Here is a 23,283-nt window from a genome sequence, read left to right as displayed (position 1 = left end):
CTTTCATTAATATTCAGGTCAAGATCCCACTACATCAGTGGCTCTATTGCACAATAGAGGACTGTCACGGTTTTGTCCATTGCTGCGTGGTTTGGACACCACCACGACCACTTCCATGGCCAGTCCAAGACATCTGCTTTGGCTTTCTAGTCCCCTTCTGAGACAGCAACTAGGCAGGGATTACCTGACCTGATTTAATTCTGCCCTGGAATTTTCATAAGGAGTTTCATAAGCCACCCTGGGATGTTCTTAAATGTCCACCTGACCAGCCCATTTGCCTGAGCATGAGGCAAAACCACTGGCTAAGGTCAGGAGTCTTTGACTCTGAGAGGAAGAACCAGTTCTCCTGATACTGCCACACATGCTGGTTCTCAAGTCAGCCCATTTTGTAGACTTACCTTTCTTTCTTCAACTACACTTTTTTCAATTTGACTTCAGCTATGGTTTGAGCCCTGATCTTCTCTATAAAAGTTTCCATTGGTCAACCAGGTGACCTGTTTTGTTTCGGTGGGAAGAGAATCATGAGGTTCATATCACTTACTCCAGGAAGCTCAACTAGAGATTCCATCTCTGGTCCATTGTCAAACAGGCCATGATTTACTTTGGTTGAGTAAATCCCCTTAGCTTGTTCCTAAATAATATCATTTTCATTTTTTTTAGGTCACTAACATTGAAATACCTTTCTGACATTACCTATCATAACATGATGGGTATTTTATTTTATTTTATTTTTTAAGGATTTTATTGATTTACTTTAGAGAGAGACAGAGACAGAGAGCACCAGTATGAGCAGTGTGGTGGAGTGGGGTTGGGAGGCAGAGGGAGAAGAAGGCTTCCTGCTGAGCAGAGCGCCTGATGCAGGACTCAATCTCAGGACCCCGCATCACGACCCGAGCCGAAGACAGTAGCTCAACCAACTAAGCCACCCAGGTGCCCCAGCGTGATAGGTATTTTAAACCTAAGTATAGGCTGATGCCTTTCAGGTTCCTTTGGTTTGGGGACTGTTTCTGCCAGAGCACAGGAGAATGTCAGTAGTTGTCATTCAAATAGATTAAACCTACTCACAACATGGAGAGCTTTCTAGTCTTGAATTCTGGCAGCCATCTTAGGGCACCACTGTTGAGCCTTTTCCAGAAATGCCAATCTAGGTGTGTTAGTCACAGATGCCCCTAGCAGGGATGAATATTCAGGTCTCAGAGAGGTTACTTGGGCTATTTCCTGCCTCAGACCTCTCACCCCTGTTTGCCCCTGTTCCCCTTTCTAGTTCAGACTGTCTTCTAGTCACTTTATACAAGAGACCCATAGAAATAAAAATGTATCTGCCAAATTTCAAATAGTGCTACAACTGGTTTTCTCATGGTGGGATGCAGAAGAGATAACAGTTTGTCCTTTATTGTGTGTTAATTGTGTCTAGTTGGTTTACCCAGATTATTTCCAGAAATGGGACAGGCTGGACCCTGAATTTCAGTTGGATTGGTTAGCCTCCTCTACCTAGTCACTAGTTTCTAAACCCGCCCTTGACTTTCTCCTCAGCAAGGGAAGCTACCATTTATCATTAACTAACTTCCTTTTGAAAGTGACCTGGACCAAACTGTTTCCAACCAGGCTGTGATAATATGCAGGAGAATTCAGGTTTCCTTAATTGGGTCTACCCCACATGAAGACACACAGCATCAGATTTTTTCCTTTATATCGACCTTGAAAGGAAAGCCCTGGGTGGGGGGCGGAGGGGGGAAGGAAAGCCCTGTTCAAGTCTGCCCAAGCAGACCAGACTTGGGGCACCTGGAAGGTTCAGTCGGTGGAACATGCAACTCTTTCTTCATCTTGGAGTTGTTGGAGTTGTAAGTTTGAGCCACACGTTGAGTGTAGAGATAGCTTAAAAATAAAATCTAAAAAAAAAAAAGTCATGCCAGCCTCCTTTGTCCTGAAACTCTTCAGTTTTTATCATTTACCACGGTAGAAACTGTTGAGCGACTTTTTAGTGACCCCAAGTGGTCAGCAGTCAGAGTGCAGGCCTCGTTTAGCTTTATCATAAGCCAGATCGACCTAGATCTTCTGGAGAAAACGAATGAAGGACTAGCTCCCCTGCTTCCAGTATTTTCTTAATCGGAGCTAAGAATTTCGTTTACCTTCCCGGAATCTTGTGCTGTTTAATGGTTCCCACAGGGGAAGTTTGAGACAGTTCTTAGGGCTTCCCATGTTAGGACATCCATCCAACTACAGCTGGGCTAAGAAACAACAGCCCAAGATTAAGTTCAAGCCAGAAACGGCAAGATTGTTCATTCACATGTCGCGGCCTTTCCAATTATGCATTTAGCCAAAGGTGATGACATCCACTGATTATCCCACTCGGGACTGGGCAAGGAGAGCGTGACCTTCAAAGCCACTCTTCTTTGTTTCAACTGCTTGAAAGGATGAAGGAACCTCAGCAGCCCATATCAGGGCCTTCTGTTTCCATTCCCCATCGGCATCATTGATTTAACTTCTGAGATGAAAGCAGATTTAACGGGGTTCCTTAAGGGAAGCAGCTGCTTGAACTGCAACAGATTTCCTTCCTCCCAGCTGGCAATCATGTGCCAGGAAATCTTTCATAGGACTCCTGTCATTTTTCATTCTGTGTCTTAAAAGTCACCCAAAGAGAGCTAATAGATTTATCTCCGGCCATGATCTTTCTTCTGAATAGCCCAGATAGTTTTCCCATCAGTGAAACCAGCATGGCAGCTGTCAGAGCAAGCATCCCCATGAGTCATATACACCCTCCTGCCTTTCCAAAAGGAGAATATGGAGAACCCATACCTGGTGGAGCCGCTAATCATAGCATCTACCAGAGTTGAGGGAACCAGGGTGCTGGTTCTCAGCACAGCCTTATACCACCCCAGGCTTTAGTCAAAAGGGTCACTGATTCCACTGCCAGTAGCTGCTGCAAGTTAAAAGTTAGAATTCACAGCCAACATTATTTTTCATGTTTTTTCATCCCTGTGGCAAGTAACCTAAAGATCCAAAAAGCCCAGATTGATTCCCCAGATACTGGCTTCTATTTCACAGTAAAGAGACCCAGCTTCTTTACGTTATTATTGCTTTATCCAAAATGGTATATTTAAGCCACAAGTGGCTATCGAGTCCTGGAAATGTAGAGTCTGATCTGAGGTGTATTACAAATAAATATACACTGTTTCAAGACTTAGTATGAAACAAAGAGTGTAAACTATCTCCTTAATTTTTACTTCAAAGGAATGTTTAAATCACATTTAGGGCCTACCGAATTAAAGAAAATACAATACTAAAATTAATTTCACCTCTTTCTTTTATCTCATTAAAATTAACCAATGTGAAATTTAAATGGAAAATTATACACGTGATTTTTGTCTGTGGCTCCCATTAGATTCCCATTGGACAGGGCTGTTGGATACTCACAAGTTTCCAGTGTTGCTTCCCTGGGTTTGCCAAGAGGTCCTATCAGGATAAAATGCAAGTCTTTCCAAGTCCTGAATGGACTTTCACGTTCATCCTGAGCCCAGGCTATGAAGCTGCTTGCTCTCCTTGCTCTAACTCCTCTTTCTGCCAAGTGGTTTCAGTTTCACAGATAATCAATGAAATAGAAGAGAAGAAACTCCTTGCATTTTGAGTCACTTTCCTCTCAGTTCCCTCACCCTGGTCTGTTTCAGTTCTATGTCATTAATTAGCCATCTGTCAGTTCATCAAGGGAGAATTCTGTGTCAGCCACATTCCAATAGCAAGGGTTATCCCAGTCACTTTCTGCAGGGCTTTGGCAACTCAAACCCAGGGTGGATCAGGATCTCATTCTCACCAAACTCCCTCCCAGAACTTTGAGCCATAGTGAGTGTGAAACAATCTGAAAGCCAGTTCAACTTCCGTCATTACTGCTGAAATTCGAGATGAAAGTTGCCAATCAAATCCCCCAGACACAACAGGCTTTATAACCTATTATGAAGTTTACTTGGTCCTATGGGAGCATGGGAAGCAGCTAACCCATCAGACGGAGCATCTTCATCTCACTGGGTGGCAAGGGAGTCGCTCAAGCGCACAGCTGCTCTTTTCCTCATTCACAGGTGTATAGAGATGCACGCCACGGGCAAACGTCAAGGCCTGTATTATCCCCTGGGCACAGAGAAGCCACAGCCTTGATTTCCGACCAAGCCTGTATACATTCTGGTCACGTAGGCCAAAGGCCTTTGGGCCCCACACAACAGCCTCTGTGCAGTAAATGTACCCAATTCCATGTTCCTCATTTAGTTTAACTCTATTGTTTTCAAGGAAATGTGCAAAGAATCAACAGTCATTCATCAGCCCAGGTCTGACGTTAACCCTCTACTCACAGTTATGTGGAAGGATACCGTTGAAAATAACCGCACGATCCATGAATAGCTTTTTTTCAAGATGACTAATGGGGTGGGTTTCTCTAAGGTCTGAAAATAAGTTCTTCCAAATAGATGGTTAGAAAGGGAGTAAGTGGGAGTAGTGGTTAGAGATATAAACTTCCAGTTACAAGATAAATAAGTACTAGGACTATATCTTACCTACAACATGATGAGCTAACTAATGCTTCTGTATGACCTACAGGAAAGGGAGTAGGTCCTAAGAGTTCTCACCACAAGAAGAAACTTTTCCCTTTTCCTTTTATTGTATCTCTAGGAGATGATGGGTATTAACTAAACCCATTGGGATCATCATTTCACCGTATATGTAAATCAAACCATCATGCTATACAGCTTAAACTGATACAGAGGTATGTGTCAGTTGTTTCTTAGTAAAACCAGGGGAGACTGAAAGTAAGGGAACCCTACTTTACAAAACACAGCAGCTAGAATCCTAAAACTTTAGTATCTTTGTAATTTATCTCTTAACTGGTTCAACGAATATGTCAATACCTCGCTGTAAATGTTCATTGAAAAATGACTCTTGCCCTATTTTTAGATGGATTTTTTTTCAACACATGGGCTGACAAAGGTTAAGAGGCTGTTTTATACTTCAGCAGTCATCTGATGTGCACACAAAGTTATATAAATTATTCAAACAAACTATACCTTTTTTCTGGAATGCAAACACCAGCATGATTTCCTAAACTATGAGGATGTTAATTTAGCACTTACTGCTTAATTTCTTGTATATTCATTTTTTTCTAAGACAGAGAAATTCAAGGCAAATAATAATTTAGCTTTAAAATTCCCATGGAGGCTAAAAAAAATTGTCAGTATAAATGAACATCCTTACTAAAGAGTATTGAAAAATCAATTTCTTATTTTTATAAGATGACAACAGTAGTTACGTGTAATTAGGATCATCAGCTTTTATCTCATATTTGTTTCCTCAAAATTCAACTGCTCATAAATCTTATGGTTTAACTATTTTCCAATAATTATATGTTTTTGTCATGTGAAATTGCCTCACTCCATAATTACCAAAAAACCATTTTATACATTATTACATCAACATTCCTCAACTTCTCATGTTTAGAATCCATTTTAATTTCCATTTTTCATGTTCATATTTTGTAATATACTGTTAATTGAGCCTCTATTTTCATAGACCCAAAATAATTTTTCAAGTGTTTGAAGCAATTACTTTTGTCTCCTATATTGCTATTAAAAATTACTTTAATAAAGAGAGGGCTGTAGCAACTTCATAAAATATCTTTTTAACTTTCAGTTTTAGTAGCAAAAATCCAATTAATTGGCAATCATCTACTGTTACATTCTAAATAAGTGCATTAAAGTAAATTACTCATTAATGATTTTAATTATAAACTCCTAAATACCATATTTTCCTATCATGAGCACACTTCACTTATCACATTTTCATGAAACAATTTTTCTTTTAAATTTTGGTTTTCTTTTCACACACAAATATGGAGAACTATTTAATTTGCAACTTCAAGAGAAAGAAAGGTAACATAGTAACTTAAATAATAGGTTTTGGAGCATAATAAATACTTTTCCTTAACATGAGATAAACTTCTGTCAAATTTCATTTATAATTTCAACTCAATTTACCTGAAAAGTAATCTCATATAAACTAGAACATGTGACTATCTTTAGTCTTCTAAATGGGTTAGTGTAAAAGAGAGAAGTAACATTAAGTGAGGATAACAAAAACCAAGCAGTGTTCTTAAGCTAGACTGTATTTTCCAGTGAAGTAATCTAAAAATCATAGGAAATAAACATTAAAGTTTACCTCTATGAAAAAGAAAAATCCAGTCAATGATTTGATATTTTGCCCTTTGACATCGCATATTTACCCATTTAAACACATAACATAAAGCAAACCTGGTATATGAATATATAACACATAATATCCCACTAGGTTCTTTTTCTTTTTCTATTTAATTATTCTAGCAATATGGAGACAATACCAGAATTTGTAGTTTTCCCAATAAACACATTAGTTAAGAGTTTCATATTTCTTAGTGGACACATTTAAATGATGCAACAGGATAAATCAATAAAACCTGAATGGGGAAAAAAGCAACTCAATCTTTATATGCTTCAGTTATCTTTCCGTTACAATAATGGTAACATTTATCATGATAAAGTTTTAGTTATGATTCTGAAATACAGGTTCTATTCCATGACTAAAATGTTTTCTTTTGTTTTTCTTATGACAGGATGATGAGGTAAGGGAAAGTCGATTCAGCTTCACAGCCTATGGAATGGGACCCTGTCTGCAAGCAAAAGATGGTGTGACCCCAAAGGGTCCAAACCATCCTGTCCAGGTAATGCCGAAAAGCCCTGATGAAATGAGGAAGGTTTTTATCGACAGAGCCAAGAAGATTGACACCATCTCTCGAGCCTGTTTCCCATTAGCCTTTTTGATTTTTAATATTTTCTACTGGGTTATCTATAAAATTCTTAGGCATGAGGATATTCATCAGCAACAAGATTAAGCCTCTGGGGGAATGCAAGTGCAAACGATCAATTCAAAAGAAAGTTTCTTTGCCATAGGTGTGTGTATACGTGTGTGTTTGTTGGCGTACAAACGATGACCATCATATTAAAATGGCATATGGGTGGGTATTTTTGTGATATGCTATGCAAAGTCACAAGGCAGATTAAGAGTCTTTTGATGGATACAAAAATATATATTATGAGGATTTTATTTCATATTAACTTAAGATTATTTGTCCTTTCACTGTATATCATGTAAGTGGAAGTATTACTGCCAATGTGTTTGTATTGTTATATAATATCACATAATAGTACATGTAAAAACTGCTTTGGAAATTCTTGGTTTTCAGTGCAATGACGTTAAATCTTACAAAAGTAAAATTTACACAATTAACTTTGTAACTGGAAAAAGCAGAAATGTTGAAGATTTTAAAAGTCAGTAGCTTGAGGCTTTAAAATATTTTCTCATAGTGTAGCTACAAAACAGAAGAGTAATCAATTAATTCAGCAGAAAACTCAGTAACAGAGGATTGTACATATAAATGTTATGGGATCAACTTATGTACTACCAAAAAAATTCAAATTATAAAATTCAAATTAAATTTGATTGTTTAGAAGACAAAATGTCCCTCTTTGCAAATTTAAAACAGATGGCTTAAGAGATCATATTATATATAAAATCTACTTTTCTTAACTTTAGATCTCTATGAATGAAGATGGAAATACTGAAAACAAGAGAATTGTTTTTAAATAAGTGTTATAACAGTGTATTTGGAATTATTGCCAAACACTGCAAAATGCAAGCCAGCACCCTTGTTTTGTTGGATTTTTAACAGTTGCTTAATTATCTGTATGTAATTATGTTTAATGTTTTGATATAATTGAACAAAGTTCAGTAAGATTTTTATATTTTATCTTAGAATGAGACTTTAAAATTCAATGGGATTGTAGTATTTACATTTTGATAAAAATGAATTTAATTAAAACAAAAATGGATTTATGAAAGATTTTTTTAACAAGAACAGTTTCCCATCAAAGTTATATGGGTTCAAACTCTTAGTTCCCAATGTAAGGAGGGAAGATTTTAATTTTAAATTATATAGATAAGTCATTTATATAAAATAAGGATTGGTTGTTTTGTATTTCTGAATTAATGATTTCAATATATATGCCATGCACTAGATGTGAATAATTTTAAATAAAATTTTTACTTAAAATTTATCAGCAACCCCATGGAATTATTTTAACTGCAATGGGGCATTAACTCATTTCACGCAGTGTAATTAAGTACAAATATATGATAGAGTTATTGGTGAAATTATACCTGACTCTGATTCTTTTCAGTTTGGCAATTTTTTGCATTATTTTTTATCAGTACTGTTGTATTTTTTAAAAGTTCTAGAATGCTTTTTAGATATATTTAATTGTTGGTCAGATTTGCTACATGGAAACTCAAGGTGCCAAATGATTGACAGAAAAAGATCTAAAACATTAAGAAAATAATTAACTCAGATTCAAGAGGAAAAAATAATCCAGTCTTTGAATCAAATGGTATTATTTTCTGAACTTTAACCACACTAAAACTAAAAGCAAGAACTGCCATTTAAAGTTAAATATTTTTCAATGTTATGGAGCTCTAGTCTATCCAATAGTAGTTTTAAAAAATAACTTATGAAAAAATAACATTTACTCAGCAATTTTTGCTAGTGAAGGACCAAACTGCCCTCCTTTATAAATAAAACACTATGAGGGGAAAACAACAACAACAACAAAAACAAAACATGTTTGTCATTAAATGCAAATGCCACAACTGGAAGAAATTGTTACTCTTTACTTACTTTGAGGACTGTGTGCCTGAAAGTTGAACACAGTCTTCTTCATTTGCTGTGTGTGAATCAAAACCATGGGAATATATTCTTGTACTAAAGACAGATTAGAGCCAGACATGCTGTTTGTGTTCCCTGGGGATAAACTGGGTATTGTAGAGTTAGGATAAACTATATTGTCTCAATATGTCTCTGAAATACTTGAATATATTTTTCTGTACTTTACACATCTTATTTCAAAAGTTCTCCATCACTGTTTCAATTAAGTGAATTCTGTCAGAAGCAAATAGAAACATAATGAACTTATTCCCCAAAAGAAACTCACAGACACTGCTTGTTTAATATCTAAGAATATTAAAAAATGTCTCTTTTATCCCTGAAACTTGAAATGGAAAAAATACTAGCCACAAGACAACTTGTCAGCAGAAGAATTGGTATGGTAGAAATCTCTTATCTTAAAAGTATTATACTTTGCTTGGGTGTATATGTTTATCATTGTCTTACTATACTAAGAAAATACTCTGATGGTCCTGACTCATATGGCAACAATAACATTATTTGTATGGCTGAATCCAAACTGTTTAAAGAAATGTGTCCCCTCAAATGAATGTTTACAGATTGTTTAAAACTGGAAAAATATATCGCAGTTAGCATCTCAAGGCAGTAGTTAGTAAGCCCTGTGTCAAACCCTAATTTTTCAATTAACCCAACAGAAAACTATTAATGGTGAGAAAATTCAAATGTGTTCTTATACACTAATTACCCACATGCAAGTTAAAATTCTAATACAGATATTCTGATTGTTTTGAAGAAGCCATGTTAGAAAGTTTGTAACTTTTGTACAGGCAGTTTAGTATAATTTTTCTTAGTATTATGTACCTCAACCATTGAAATTTATGGTTCCATAGTATATGAATTTTTATAAAACCTTGTATCTTAGCATTTAGATGCCATATTTTTTTCTGCCCCAAACATTAGAATTGAAGGTCAGCTATAGTGGGGATATAGAACTTTCTTTACTGCTTAAAATAGATTCCAGAATGAAACTGTAGAAGCAAGAAAGCCAAGGATCTTTAAAATTTCTCTAACCTTACCACGTGTTTCTCCAAGGCAGTTACTCACTCGCAGAGCCTAGTCAATTCCCAGCTGCTGTGTTTAAAAGATTCTATGACTACTTATCTTATTGTACAATTAATTCTTATTCTATAGGTATAGTCTGATAACATTTACCCTAATTCTGAACTATAAATGCTTTAAAAACTATTTATCCCTAAAATATGGATATATTAGGTTTACAAATTCCCAGGATCTTATGGAACCATGGAAATTTTAGCAAGAATATGTGAAAAAGTAAGCCAACATGTTTAACAGAAGAAAATTGTGAGCTACTTTAGCGTTCTGTGTAGTTGAAGTTGTTGTGATTTTAAGAGAAATACATGTTTGTCTTCCATACTATACATCTTATTTTTTAAAAATATACTTGTCTATTTTCAGCATGATATAATTCAACATGCTTGTCATTTCAGAGGATTGAACATTACATTGGTAGTTATGTTTTCTTTTCATCTATAAAGTACACATCCATGAAATCAACTCCAGGGAATATGGGAATTGCCAATATTAAAAGTAGAAAACACTCTCACATTAAAAAGTAGGAAATTGGCAATACCGATATTTGTAGATGTCCCAGACAACAACTAGAGCACTCTAAAAATGCAACTCTTAAATTGAAAATGTACCACAGTCCTTAGAATAATCAATCATTAACAATCTTTGAAGTCATGTCTCTTACTCCAAGACAGATTTCTTATACTTTGTAACAGAGGTAATAGCAAAATCTTTCAAAATTTGTCAGCCCATACCATCTGTGTTTCTCACCTAGTTGATGGTGAACTGGTAAAGAAAGCAAGCCTTTCCATGTATACAACATAAACTTACATTTAGTCTATTAGTATTCATTGATGCTGACAAAGCGAAGACTATAAAATAATGAGATGAGTTTAAACATATTAAAAGAATAAGGATGGTTTCTACCACAGGGATTTGAATTTTAACAATCTAGCCAAAACAAATATAATCAATAGAAAATAGCATATATGTTAATAGTAATCTTAGTTCACTGAGATTGGTCAAGAATTGTCTGGTGACTCAGAGTATGTATATACATATTTTTTTGTATCTTTATAAGAGCAACTTTGTCTTTTGAATTACAATCACCTATTAAGCACAGTTATGATAAACACCTTTTCTAGTTATTTTGGGTATTCGGTTTGGGAACCAGACAATTTTGTTGCCTTGGCCTGGATCCTGGACTGTTACTTGCTATTATAAAGGTACTGAAACAGCACAATGGGTTCTGACAAGCATAAATGTGCATCATCACTTGTTGGTTTCATTTGCATTTCAGAGAAAAATTTAGCCACAAGAAGTGTAAAATCTTTAAAGTGACAAATTTTATTATCTCTTTAAACTGTACCTCAATTACTGTATCTGCTCAAGCAAAAATAAAGGACTCTCTGGTACAGTTTTTCAAGTAATTTTGACAAGACCCCTTTCTTTAACTGAACTTATCTGAATAATGGGCAATGGAAAGGTATGAATTGAAGATGAGAATTCTCTAAAAGACTGAAATTTTGAATATAATGACAACCATGTCTTGTTCTCCACAATGCCTTCATAATTCCTTACTGCATTCTCTATTTCGGGCACAAGGACGTTTGTGACAGTGTAAAATAACCATGTCCATCTCAGTAATCACCAACTAGTCTTTAAGCACACAGTTAACTTCAGAGTCCATGACATATATATTGTAGGTCTTGAAGTGTATCAATTCATTCACTTTGACATTTCAAAGGGATACTAAAACAAGAATTACTGCTTGTGGCTATAAGACAATCTGGTGACTTTTAACACAGTATTTTCAAAAATACAGTGTATATTGTATTGATTGTATTATATTGATTGTATCGATTGTATTGTACTGTATTGATTGACTGAAATAGCCATTATACCGGTTGCAGTTTTATTCCTTTCTAAGAGGTGTCTTCCTCAGCAGATACATTGGCTTTTATTTTCTTGTTGAGTACTACAAAGAGTGGTAAAATAGAGCAGTCTCATAATCTCATTGCTATATAAGCTCTTGATGAGTAAACAATCAATGTACACTATGAGTTGGATTAAGGTAAATAACTTTAAACTTAAACTTTTCTCCCGGCCCCATTTCTCTTCAGAAACATATTGATATTAAGCAGTGAATGTCCATAGGGAGGCTGCTGCTATTCTAATTACTTAAAAAAGAGGTAGGATGATGCTTATTTTTCCTTTACAAAGATCTTAGAGCCTATGCATAAAATAAAACGACAAAGGGTTTGAAAATAGCAAGGGCAGGGAAAATATTCCAGAGAAGCTCTTCCCAGAAATCAGACCAATAGAAAGAGAAATCCTGAGCTAAGAGCAAAGATCCTTTTATTCATTCTTTTTCTTCTACCCTTCCCATGTTAATGCTGCCTCATCTCTTCCCCTTCGCATCTCTTAGGCACACATGCATTCACATATGCGCGTGCATGCGTACTCTCATAGGTTGTTAATGGAATAAATTCCTTCAAACTGGAAATGCAAAGGAAGACAACTTTTCCGGACAAAGCTTAATAATGTTGTGATATGTTTTCAATATAAATCATTCTTGGTGGGAAATATGAGCACTGTAGTCATCTCATTTGGCCATCTCTTAAGGATGGAAGCGTCCTATTTTGGCTCAACAACGCATGGACAAGTTATAGGAGTCAAAATTCTCACCAACTATTAACAATGCAATTCTAAAACGCTTCCTAGACTGTCTTTGAAGAATGACTAAATATTTGTCAGACCATTCTCCTAAAAGACAACTAATAATCACCAGTAATGCCAGATGATCTCATGTCTTAGCAGGTATTTTTCTCAGTATTTTTTATGGTTCACTCGTAAGCAACATAAAAGGAAAATTTTAGAGGTGATAGAATACTGTTTTAACAAATAGCATGGAAGACATGGGGACTTAGAGTGGAGAAGGGAGTTGGGGGAAATTGGAAGGGGAGGTGAACCATGAGAGACTATGGACTCTGAAAAACAATCTGAGGGTTTTGAAGGGACGGGGGGTGGGAGGTTGGGGTACAAAAAAAAAAAAAAAAAGAAAAAAAAGAATACTGTTTTAAAAAATAATGATTCTAATCACTAGCTGTACATCAGAATCCCTTATGCATCTTTAAAAATATATCCAGGCTGAGTTTCAACACAGAAGGTTATAATCCAATCACTGACTAAACAAATATTTGTCAAACACTTTATATGAATCTGCCATTGTTCTAAGTGCTGAATGCAGTATGTTTGGAGTAAGACATGAAATTCTGTAATATTGGCAAAGTTCCACAATTGAGAACAATTGATGTGAATGTACATAAACCTATTTTTCCAAAATATTCTATTTAAACCTGATTTTTAAATAATTTTTTCTTTCTTCAAATTCATTTTAGCTCTCATGTACATCCTTAGAATCAAAATATAAACCTTTGAGGTGTTTCCTATCAACTTCCCTCCCAATGTTAGAATCTTCATCATTACATTCCTGATAGAAAATTATCCACATTCTTCAAAATTTCTTCAGTAACATATAGCTCATTACTCTGAAGACAGCCTGTTCCATCGTGACATAGGTCTAAATGATAAAAGAAAGCTAATCTTTGTTAAGAAATGGCTTTTACTTCATAAATTGCAAATAAGTCTACTTCATTCCCTAGAGACAGGGCTTCATTTATTTTTTCATATCTTTTGTCTATGTTTAAGCTGAGTCAGTGCCATTTTCTCAACCCCTTATTAACTAGCTTTATTCTTATTTAAGTCATTTAAAAATGCACTTTATGTGTTAAACAATCATAAGATGTTGTAAGCTTCATAAAATAATGAAATATAAAGTTAATTGTCTATATAGATTTCTATGGAAATTATTTACAGTAACTTTAAATGTCTCTATAACATAGCAGTAATTTTCAATTAAGTCCCTCAAAATATATTTCATCATATGAAGGTATTATATAAAGCCCTGCAAAATAGTCTGCATTACAAAAACTATCAGCCAAATGTAAATCATATTTTTAGAGTAAAGCTAGAATAAAAATATAATGAATTAAGTTGTTTTATTTTAATAGGTGATTTTTTTCTTGAGGGACATTTAGCAAAGGTGCCTTCAGGCAGCCCCACTAGTGTGCACATTAACCTGCCTGGCTTGTTAATGTGAACCAAGAGAAAGGAGCTGTGGGTTAAAGGCCGGGAAAGGATTTGGATGTAAGGCTGTGTTTAAACATGCTTGAATAATTTTGCACTCTTTCACTTTCATCTCTATGAATTATGCAATAGCCATCCCGTAATTCCTTAAATTTATATTTTAGTGTATTTCAGATGATAATACTGGGGGGGTAAAATAGAGTGAAGTAGCTCACCATTTTATGAATATTATAGAATATGCTGTGGAGAGAAACGAAAAAGAAAATGTGCCATATATTTTCTATGTGCCATCTTAATATCGCATACAGTGACTTTATTATTAGTGAACCAAAATGTTTAAAAGACTACCAAAAAAAAAAAGTATTGCTATTTTATGGTGTTAACTATTTTTCTGTAGATTTAAAACATGTCTTCCTGGGTCTGATGTCTGTCTGTCTTCCTGTCAAGATGATGTCTTATTTTTTCAGGACATTATGCTGAAAATATATTTAAAAATGTATGCATGATTTTATCAACTTGTTTCTCATGATATTGTCTTTAGTTCAATTCTGCAACTAGCAAACTCTAATAAGAGTCATTAACTCATGTACGATATGTGGTATTTATCATGTAACTATAGATAATTTGATCAAAACCAATAAAAATTAACACTTTTCAAGAATGTGGATACCTCTTTTGTCCCATTTTTATAAAGATCAAATTTTACCAAAGGGTCGTGCTGTTTTCCTGATAAAAGTCATACTAGATTTTTGTTCTGACGGAAACTATCACATCTGGTCACAAACCCAGTCATATACCATGCAAAGAACCTTTAATGTATGCATTCCATTAAAATAAAATATGCTAAGGAAATGGTGAATGGAGCTTTTCTTCTCAAAATAAAATGAGAGATGTGTTATTATTTAGAACAGTGATTTGACATTATCATATTTATAATTTTTATTTGAAAACCTTTTCCTTAAAATCAATTTATTTATTAAACCACTTTTATCTCACTCACCCATAAGGACCATTTCAAAATGGAATATTGGTGGTGTTATGTTGTTTTGTTTTGTTTTTCATCTGGAATTTTTTCCTTCTACACGAGAAGACTAGAGTTTAGTGGTTAAGAAAAAAGAGGAAAATTCATGTATAAAAAATAACCAAGAAAATACTGCAGTATGGTATGTGAAAACTTGTCTCTCATTTTTTTGAGCACCTATCATTTATATGTAACAATATTTTACAGAATTTCAGATATTTATTGGCTGCCCAAGGTTGAGGAAAATTGATAGATTGAAAATTCCTTGCAAAGTTGACATTATGATTTTCCCTGATGAGCTGGGCTTCACTAACCACTTGAGTTGTGCTTGAATAGTCATATAGTGTCACCAGATTCTTGACTGAATGCTTCCATAGAATTGGGCAAGGTCATCTGTAAGTACAAGTGCTGGAGATATCTGTATGTGATAGATACTTAAAAAAAAATGTTCACGAATAAGCATAATGTGAGTACAGCTTATTGGTAAATTCTGATTTTTAAAAATCAATGTGTATTACCACGATTTAGAATATTTGTATTATCCTCATTTATATCCACCATTTCAAATACCACTAAATTGATTATTTTTCTTCAGGTATTTTATCACAATTTATTCTTGCTGACAGTTGCTTTCTTCCTTGAGAAACTTATTTTCTAAATGTATTTTTTGTAACTTTGCACAGTTTACATTTATAATTACCCATCCTTAGAAATCTTAAATTAAAAGGAAGCCATCATTACTGAACTACAGGATACTAGATTGTAGGTATTTTGTTTTCCTGCTTCCTTATTCAAAAATTAAGTTACCTCAGTCGATTTCTTTTTTTAAGATTTTATTTATTTTTCATGAGAGACACAGAGAGAAAAAGAGAGAGACAAAGGGAGAAGGAAAAGCAGGCTCCCTGTGGAGCAGAGAACACAATGCAGGGCTGGATCCCAGGACATCAGCACCTGAGCTGAAGGCAGATTCTTTACCCACTGAGAAACTCAGGGTCTCCTTCAGTGGATGTTCTTTATGCCACAGTAGCCTGCTCTAAAAAATTCACTTCAGCAGGAAGCCGGGCTGGGGAAGAAGGCTCACTCATAGTCCATTCTGTGACATGAAAAATGACCTGTCTGAAAACATGTTCTCCAAACAAGGAATACAGAGAGAAATCAAATGACAATGTTTACTTGTGTAACCTAATGGCTCTTGGTCTTCCAAACAGGTCTCTGGGTTTTTGTTGTTTGTTTGTTTAAATTGTATTTATTCATTTGAGAGAGAGAGAGAGAGAGAATGCACAAGCAAAGGGAGAGTGAGAGAAGCAGACTTCCTGATGAGCTAGGAGCTTGACATGGGACTAGATCCCAGGACCCTGAGATTGTGACCTGAGACCAAGGCAGACACTCAGCCATCTGAGCCACCCAGGTGCCCACAAACAGGTCTCTTTTTAAGTCATCCATAACATTCATTCTTTCAGTTTTTGAGTAGATGTCAGATTCCATTTTCTTCTGGGGAGTGGGGGGAGGAAGCTTTTCTAAAGGATTGGTTGAAGAAATAATTGCATTTATAGATTTATAGGGTCTTTCTTAAAACAATTACTTTTCCCCCCAAAAGTAATTTCATACCAATTGACATTGTTTGAAATATTTGCTTTATGAAAGATCGCTCTTACGAGTGTAATATTGTATTTGCTAAGTAGCTAATCAAAAAGTAAATATGATATGAAATATAAATAGGAAACAAAGTGAATATATTTAAATTTCTGAAATCTTTAAAACAGAGTGGAGAACCAAAAGCATAGATTTTCTTTTAAATTGCCAGAAAGTGGTTGCTAATAGATTATTAAATCCCTTGAAATAAATACAGCTTTAATCTTGCATATTATTATTTAATAAATACTAATATGGACTGCAAGTCTACCTGCTAATAATATTGTTATCTCTGGCTGCTTCTTTTGTTCTCCTAATCATTATCAACAGATCTTTTTGAGTCTTTACTCATTAGCAGGAGAAAACCTCAAGGGGTGGCAAACAGGAAAGCTTCTTCCACGTTCAAGAGCAAAGCAAGGAAGGAAATAACATCTGCAGGAACCATAAAATAAGAGGCTTATTTTATGTAGAGTTTATATTATTCTTAGGTAATCAATAATCTCTAAAATAAGACTCCGGTTTTTTCTGAAATTGTGACTACTCATATGTGGCATATAGCAAATTAAAATATTTTTCCAGTTCCAGCTATTCGGGTTTTTTTCCCTTTTCAAATAAAAAAGAATGAGAAATAGAGATTTATATTCTTTGTAATTTACTCTGAATCTATAAAATCAGAACCCATTTAGTGGTTGAATTGGTTATATTTGAGATGTTGTGTTCATATAGTTTATGAAAGTTAACTAAAGAAGAATGATGTTATTTTATAGCATAGAGAAATAGATCTGGAGACACTATGTTCATATGATTTATTTACCTTAATGGACAATATAATTTAGTTTCTAAAAGGAAACTTTAAAAAGTCATATTAATGTGATAGTATTTAATTGTGAGCATATTTTTAATAACTCTTAAATTGTTTTTTCTATGCTAAACATGCATACCTTTTAATATGTGTTATATATAGGGGCGATTGGGGGGCTCAGTAGGTTAAAGCCTCTGCCTTCTGCTAAGGTCATGATCTCAGGGTCCTGGGATCAAGCTCCGCATGGGGTTCTCTGCTCAGCGGGGAGCCTGCTTCTTCCCCTCTCTCTCTGCCTGCCTCTCTGCTTACTTGTGATCTCTCTCTGTCAAATAAATAAATAAATAAAAATCTTTAATTTAAAAAAATGTGTTATATATAATATTCCTAAGCAATAAAATCTGACGTGCTCACTTGCCATATACCATATTCACACCCCTAACAAATCAAAAAGACTGATTCTTATGACTCAGAAATATAATTACAAAATATAATAGGTGATATGCAATTATCTATCTTCATATCATTATTCTTTTATTTCTAAGTGACATAGCCCAAACCCCTTTGGTATCTTCAATAAGCATTACAACTACCAAAAGGTTTTCACAAAATAAATTACAAGCACTAACATCCTCTTTGCTGCATAACCTTAGCTTTGAGCAAGTTCCCAAATTGTCTAAAAAACCTTTATTCATACTCATAATTGGAGTTTTTTAAAATTACCTAACGATTAAAAATTTAGATCACATTCATAAGGTATCTGAGGCTATTATATTTTTGCAGATTATATACATTCTTTGCTAATAAATGTAAGTCACTCTGGGCCTAAACCACAAGATGGCTCCCTCTCATTGGTTTGGGAGTTATAAATGTCATTTAAGATAATAAGGCTTATTTCACTAATGATTGAGGGTGATATTTTGACATAAGGAGTATATTACAGTTTTGAGAAATTATACAAGTCAGCATAACTCTGCTGTTTAACACCTTCATTAAAGAGGTTGTTGAGGGATAACCTACTGAAAACCGTTATTTACAAGTGATAAAATGCAGCCTAAAGATACAAGACAATCATACTCAATGTTACTGACCCTAGTAACAATTGAAGCCAGAGCTACTACTGCCCTCTCAGGTTATCCTTGTTCTCAGTCTTCAAGCTAAGGTCAGAGGACCTTGGATTACTGGGATCAGAAGCTACAAGATAAATACTAGCATCTTCCTAGATTGACAACTTTACTATAAAGTTTGAGAAACCTGTGTCATGAAAGAAATGTAAAGTTAAAATGATTATAAAATATGTAACAGAAATAGAAAAGAAATTTTGGTGTTACAGAAGAAAATCTGCTGCAGGTACCATTTTGTTTTCTAATTCCATTCCAATTTCAGTAAGGTTTCTTGATGGAAATGTTTAACAAGTGCTGGGAACCATTAGCTCTTTGGGAACAATTAGGTCTTTGGGTTAATTTAAGAAGCCTAAATACAGTCCACGGCTGAGGATAGGAATTAATTCTGAAGTCAAGAAAACATGTGCATTCTCATCACAATTTACCTCTTAACATTAAGTTCATGTTCGTCTTCTCTGTGCTTCATTTTATATCAACTTACTAAGTTATTCACCTGACTGGATGCCAAAAGGCTGGGAAGGCTAGATGTAAAGACAATTTACATGAAAGGAACGAAGAGATAAGAGACATTCTTAGTGTCTCCATCATCCATCGAGCATGTGAAAATCCTCCATCTTAAAACACTGACCTAACTGGCTTAATTTCTTGACTGAATTAACTGGTCACTAATACTCTAGAGACATGGTCTCAGCATGTCAAATATTTAAGAGAAAATAATCCATGGGAAAGTAAACTAGTCATCAAGATGACCAAGTTTTAGTTCAACTGTATCCTATAGTTTTCCTATTTCAATATTCAATATATGAATTAAAATCTCTACCTTCAAAGTAGCAAGTGTTAATTGTGTTATTTAAACCAAAAAAACAAAGCTTTGTTACTTTAGATGTTTCCTTTTATTCTTTCTTTCAGTCTTTCAGTATATGGCCATTTAATTTTAATTTCAATTTCTATTTTTTTTAAGTGTTCCTCAAAATCTTTAATAGGAAAAAAAAATCAGAAAACAAAATGTCAGGAATGGAAGCAGACAACATCGTAAACCTTGTTTATGATGAATGTTTTCTTCAGGCAAAGTACAAGTATACAATCACAATAAAAGGCTAAAAAAATGTAAAAATGAGGAATATTATCAGTGCTTTCTCTCTCTCTCTCTCTCTCTCCATTCCTCTTCTCTCTCTTTTTCTTTCCATATTACTTGTCTGTTACTTCCTTTCTCTTCTCTCTTCTCCAAAGTCAAAATACATCTATGTTTCCAAGTTAAATGTAGGGCTCTAATTAGTGCCTTATCTCATTACAAAGCCATGAAATTTCCAGTTAATTTAAATTTTAAAAACTTCATAGTGTCCATTCAGAAAAATAATTGCTTCAAATTAGTACCATGTTTTTCATCAAATTTAAGTAATTATGTGTATTTCAAAAAATTAAATTTGGATTTTTTAATGAAATAACACTAGCCAGCATTAGGATAAACTGAATAATGTGATATTATAATATTTATTTACAGCCAAAATGTCATAATCACTCAACTATAGTGTGGTAAGAGAATTCAGATTGCTACTTTCAGCTATTTCTCAACATCATCATTTTCTAGCTTTTTTAGTCATTTGAATAAATTCACCTCAGTGATATCATTTGCATAAATTCACAAATTCCCAAGTAAAAATTGAATAATATTGAAGCCAAAGAAATAAAAATTTTCTTTTTGCTCATTTTTAAAAACTCCAGTTAGTTAACATACAGAGTAATAGTAGTTCCACATGTACAATACAGTGATCCAACACTGCGTCACACCACCCAGGCCTCATCCCAAGTTCCTTCCTTAATCCCCATTACCTATTTTGTCCAACCCCACCTCACTTCCTTCTGGTAAGCATCAGTTGTTCTCTCTAGTTAAGAGTCTGTTTCTTGCTTTGTACCTCTCTCTCTCTTTTTTTTCCATTGCTCCTTTGTCTTGTTTCTTAAACTCCACATATGAGTGAAATCATACGGTATTTGTCTTTCTCTGCCTGACTTATTTCACTTAGCATAATGCCCTTTAGCTCTATCCATGTTGCTGCGAATGACAGAATTTCATTCTTCTTTATGACTAATATTCCATTGACGATATAGATAAAATATAAATATATTTTGACGATATAGATAAAATAGAAATATTTTATTTCATTTATTTATTTTTAAAGATTTTATTTATTTACTTGACAGAGAGAGATCTGTAGGCAGTGAGGCAGGCAGAGAGAGATGGAGAAGCAGGCTCCTTGCTTGCGGAGCAGAGAGCCTGATGCGGGGCTCGATCCCAGGACCCTGAGATCATAACCTGAGCTGAAGGCAGAGGTTTAACTGAGCCCCCAGGTGCCCCAAAATAGAAATATTTTAATTAGACATTACAAACTTTTATCTCATGCATGAATGTCCAATTTTGAAAAACATTTGGAAAAAATTCTTTCATTCATCTCAGTTCTGTCATTCAAAGAAAAATAAAATACATTACAAATCAACGTTTTTTTGTACATGGTAAAATCATAATTTAGGAAGAAAAATTATCAACAATCCACCTTTCCTATCAGAATAATTGAAAAACACAGGAGTTGGCATCAGCCCAGAAAAGCATGCTGAGTCTGTGAAAATTGTAATATAGAGAAACATGTATTAGATGAAGTGAACATGAAATTTTTTTAATTGAAATAGTGTTTAAAGGTTCTTTGAATGCCTCTGTGCTCTTCATTATTCACCCTTATATCTTTCCTTAAGTACGTATTTATTCTTCAAGACATTTGCATTTTTATTTCTTGTTTGATGTAGAGTATAAATGTTGAAACTGAGTTTACATTCAGTTTCTGTTTATTTATTAATAACAAAATTTCCTTAAGATGTTTCTGTAGTTTATAAACTCTGCTTAGTGGCCATTTTCAAACTCTGAGAAGCAGGCACATAAATCAAATGATAGTCATGGTTGAAATAAATCCCCAGGGTTTTCCAATGAGTAAAATAATTCTTATATGACTCTGATAATTTAGGAATTATTAAAACAATGTCAAGTAGAGTTTTATTGAAAAGTTCCAAGATAAATATGTGCCCTTCTGGTGCCCTTTTTAAATTCATACTTGCCCAATGTCATCCTCAGAGTTTAGAATTTAGGGGAGATTAATTTAGTTCAGGGTCTGTACTCAATGTGTACAACACTAAATGATACAATTAATTCATATAAAAGCAATCTAAAACTTGAGGATGACCTAGCAGTAGTTCAACAACCTCTGCAGCAGACTAATTTTCTCTGGTCCTCCATGGGGAAAAAATCCGAAGTGAAAAAAAGAAGGCACTAGGCCAAAATTATGTACATTCTCCTTTGTTATAAATGATTAAAGTATAGCCTTCTACCTAGTAGTAGACCTGTTCAGTCACCTAGAACTTTCCCTAAAACATGTAAATGTCACTCCAGGCATGAGACCATGAATAAGCTGTTCTTCATATACAGGACTAATATTTTATACAGTCTCCTTATAGGTGGAATTAAAACTTTAGTAATAGTTCAGGATCAATAGAAAACCCACAGGTTCTCCCTAATTCATCTCTAATACCACAGGACTATCATTCATCTGTTTACATGTTCATATCAGAACTAACTGCATTCTTCACAGTAGGAGCCATGTGTTAATTTTGAAACCTCAACATCAAGCACTTATGTGGTAAGGGATCAATTAATGCAAGGCTGTTTTGTAAATTATTGAATCATAGCAAATTAACAAATGTTGGGTATTTTAGAAGTTGAGGCATACAATGAGTTGTCATTATGTCAATGTCAGTGTCACTGTCAATGACACTTAATGTCAAAAGCTTAGCTTCCTTAAAAATTTATTTTATAAGATTATATTAGATAGAGTTAAATTACCTTTTCAAAATACACAAAACAATGCATTTTAGGGTACCAGATACCTCTCACATTCACATGAAGTTGAGAATTTGGAAGTAGAAAAGAATCTGGATCACAAAGTAATTAGTAAATTTTTCTAGTTGATACTAAATCATTTAAAAGAAGATCATTTAAAAATATAAAATGGTACTTTATTTGTCCCAGAAAATATTATTACAAGCCAAACAATAACTATTCTGTTAAGCACATTGTTCCCAGCATTATCAATATTCAAATTTATAATTATCCAGATTAATTTAAATATTGTAATATTGTTACCCTTGCTCTTGCTTTTTTTTTTTTTTTTTTTTTTTTTTTTTTTTTTTTTAGTTTTCTTCAAATTCTCTTCAACCCTATCACTAAGAGTTTTTTGAATTGGTAAACCATCTCTAATTAGTGTTATCCTCTACTTCCCATTTTCTCATTGAAAAGAAAGCCAGAAGAATTTTGTCCCTGACAATTCTGCTTAGTGCTTTGTGGGGCTATAATATATTTATAATGAGGATGGAAGCTGCCAGCAGCACTCTGTGAAATGGGCTCAGCACACACACAAACCACAGGGACGTGTGACAAAGCAAGTAGGTGAGCGCTTTCCTACCATTTGCAAAATGTTTCCTTGGTAACAGACTTATACTTCAGGGAATAAATTTGAAAGCCACCTGTAGCATCTCAAACACTTTGTTCCTTTTGCACCAGGGAATTTCAGTGAAATATGTTCAACTGTGAATTTAACAAATTGCTTTGGTGGTGTTATTGGATAAATATGAAAAACATCTCTGGTAGATTTGGGGCTCCTGATAAGTTATATCCAAATTCAAT

The 23,283-nt window shown here is 34.3% G+C and overlaps 1 protein-coding gene and 1 long non-coding RNA gene across 8 annotated transcripts in view; one reads left to right on the top strand and one right to left on the bottom strand.

Annotated features, from left to right (window-relative positions):
• GLRA3 (glycine receptor alpha 3) overlaps positions 1–7,597 on the top strand; it is a 195,591-nt gene extending 187,994 nt beyond the window's left edge. For both annotated transcript variants that reach the window (XM_032332238.1, XM_032332237.1), the window contains one exon: positions 6,623–7,597. In XM_032332238.1, coding sequence (XP_032188129.1) covers positions 6,623–6,901 — 279 coding nt within the window. In that variant the 3' untranslated portion in view covers positions 6,902–7,597. The remainder of the gene's footprint in view (positions 1–6,622) is intronic.
• Positions 1–23,283, bottom strand: part of LOC116584231 — a 108,847-nt gene that overhangs the window by 58,906 nt on the left and 26,658 nt on the right. For 3 of the 6 annotated variants that reach the window (XR_004283107.1, XR_004283103.1, XR_004283104.1), the window contains exon 3: positions 4,338–4,386. The exons of the other annotated variants lie outside the window; for them this stretch is intronic. This is a non-coding gene — a long non-coding RNA (uncharacterized LOC116584231). The remainder of the gene's footprint in view (positions 1–4,337; positions 4,387–23,283) is intronic. 6 annotated transcript variants of the gene reach the window in all.

This window comes from Mustela erminea, chromosome 2 (genome assembly GCF_009829155.1).
Source record: "Mustela erminea isolate mMusErm1 chromosome 2, mMusErm1.Pri, whole genome shotgun sequence".
Taxonomy (NCBI): domain Eukaryota; kingdom Metazoa; phylum Chordata; class Mammalia; order Carnivora; family Mustelidae; genus Mustela; species Mustela erminea.
Note: the sequence above shows the minus strand (reverse complement) of the source record. Positions and strands in the feature narration are given on the sequence as shown.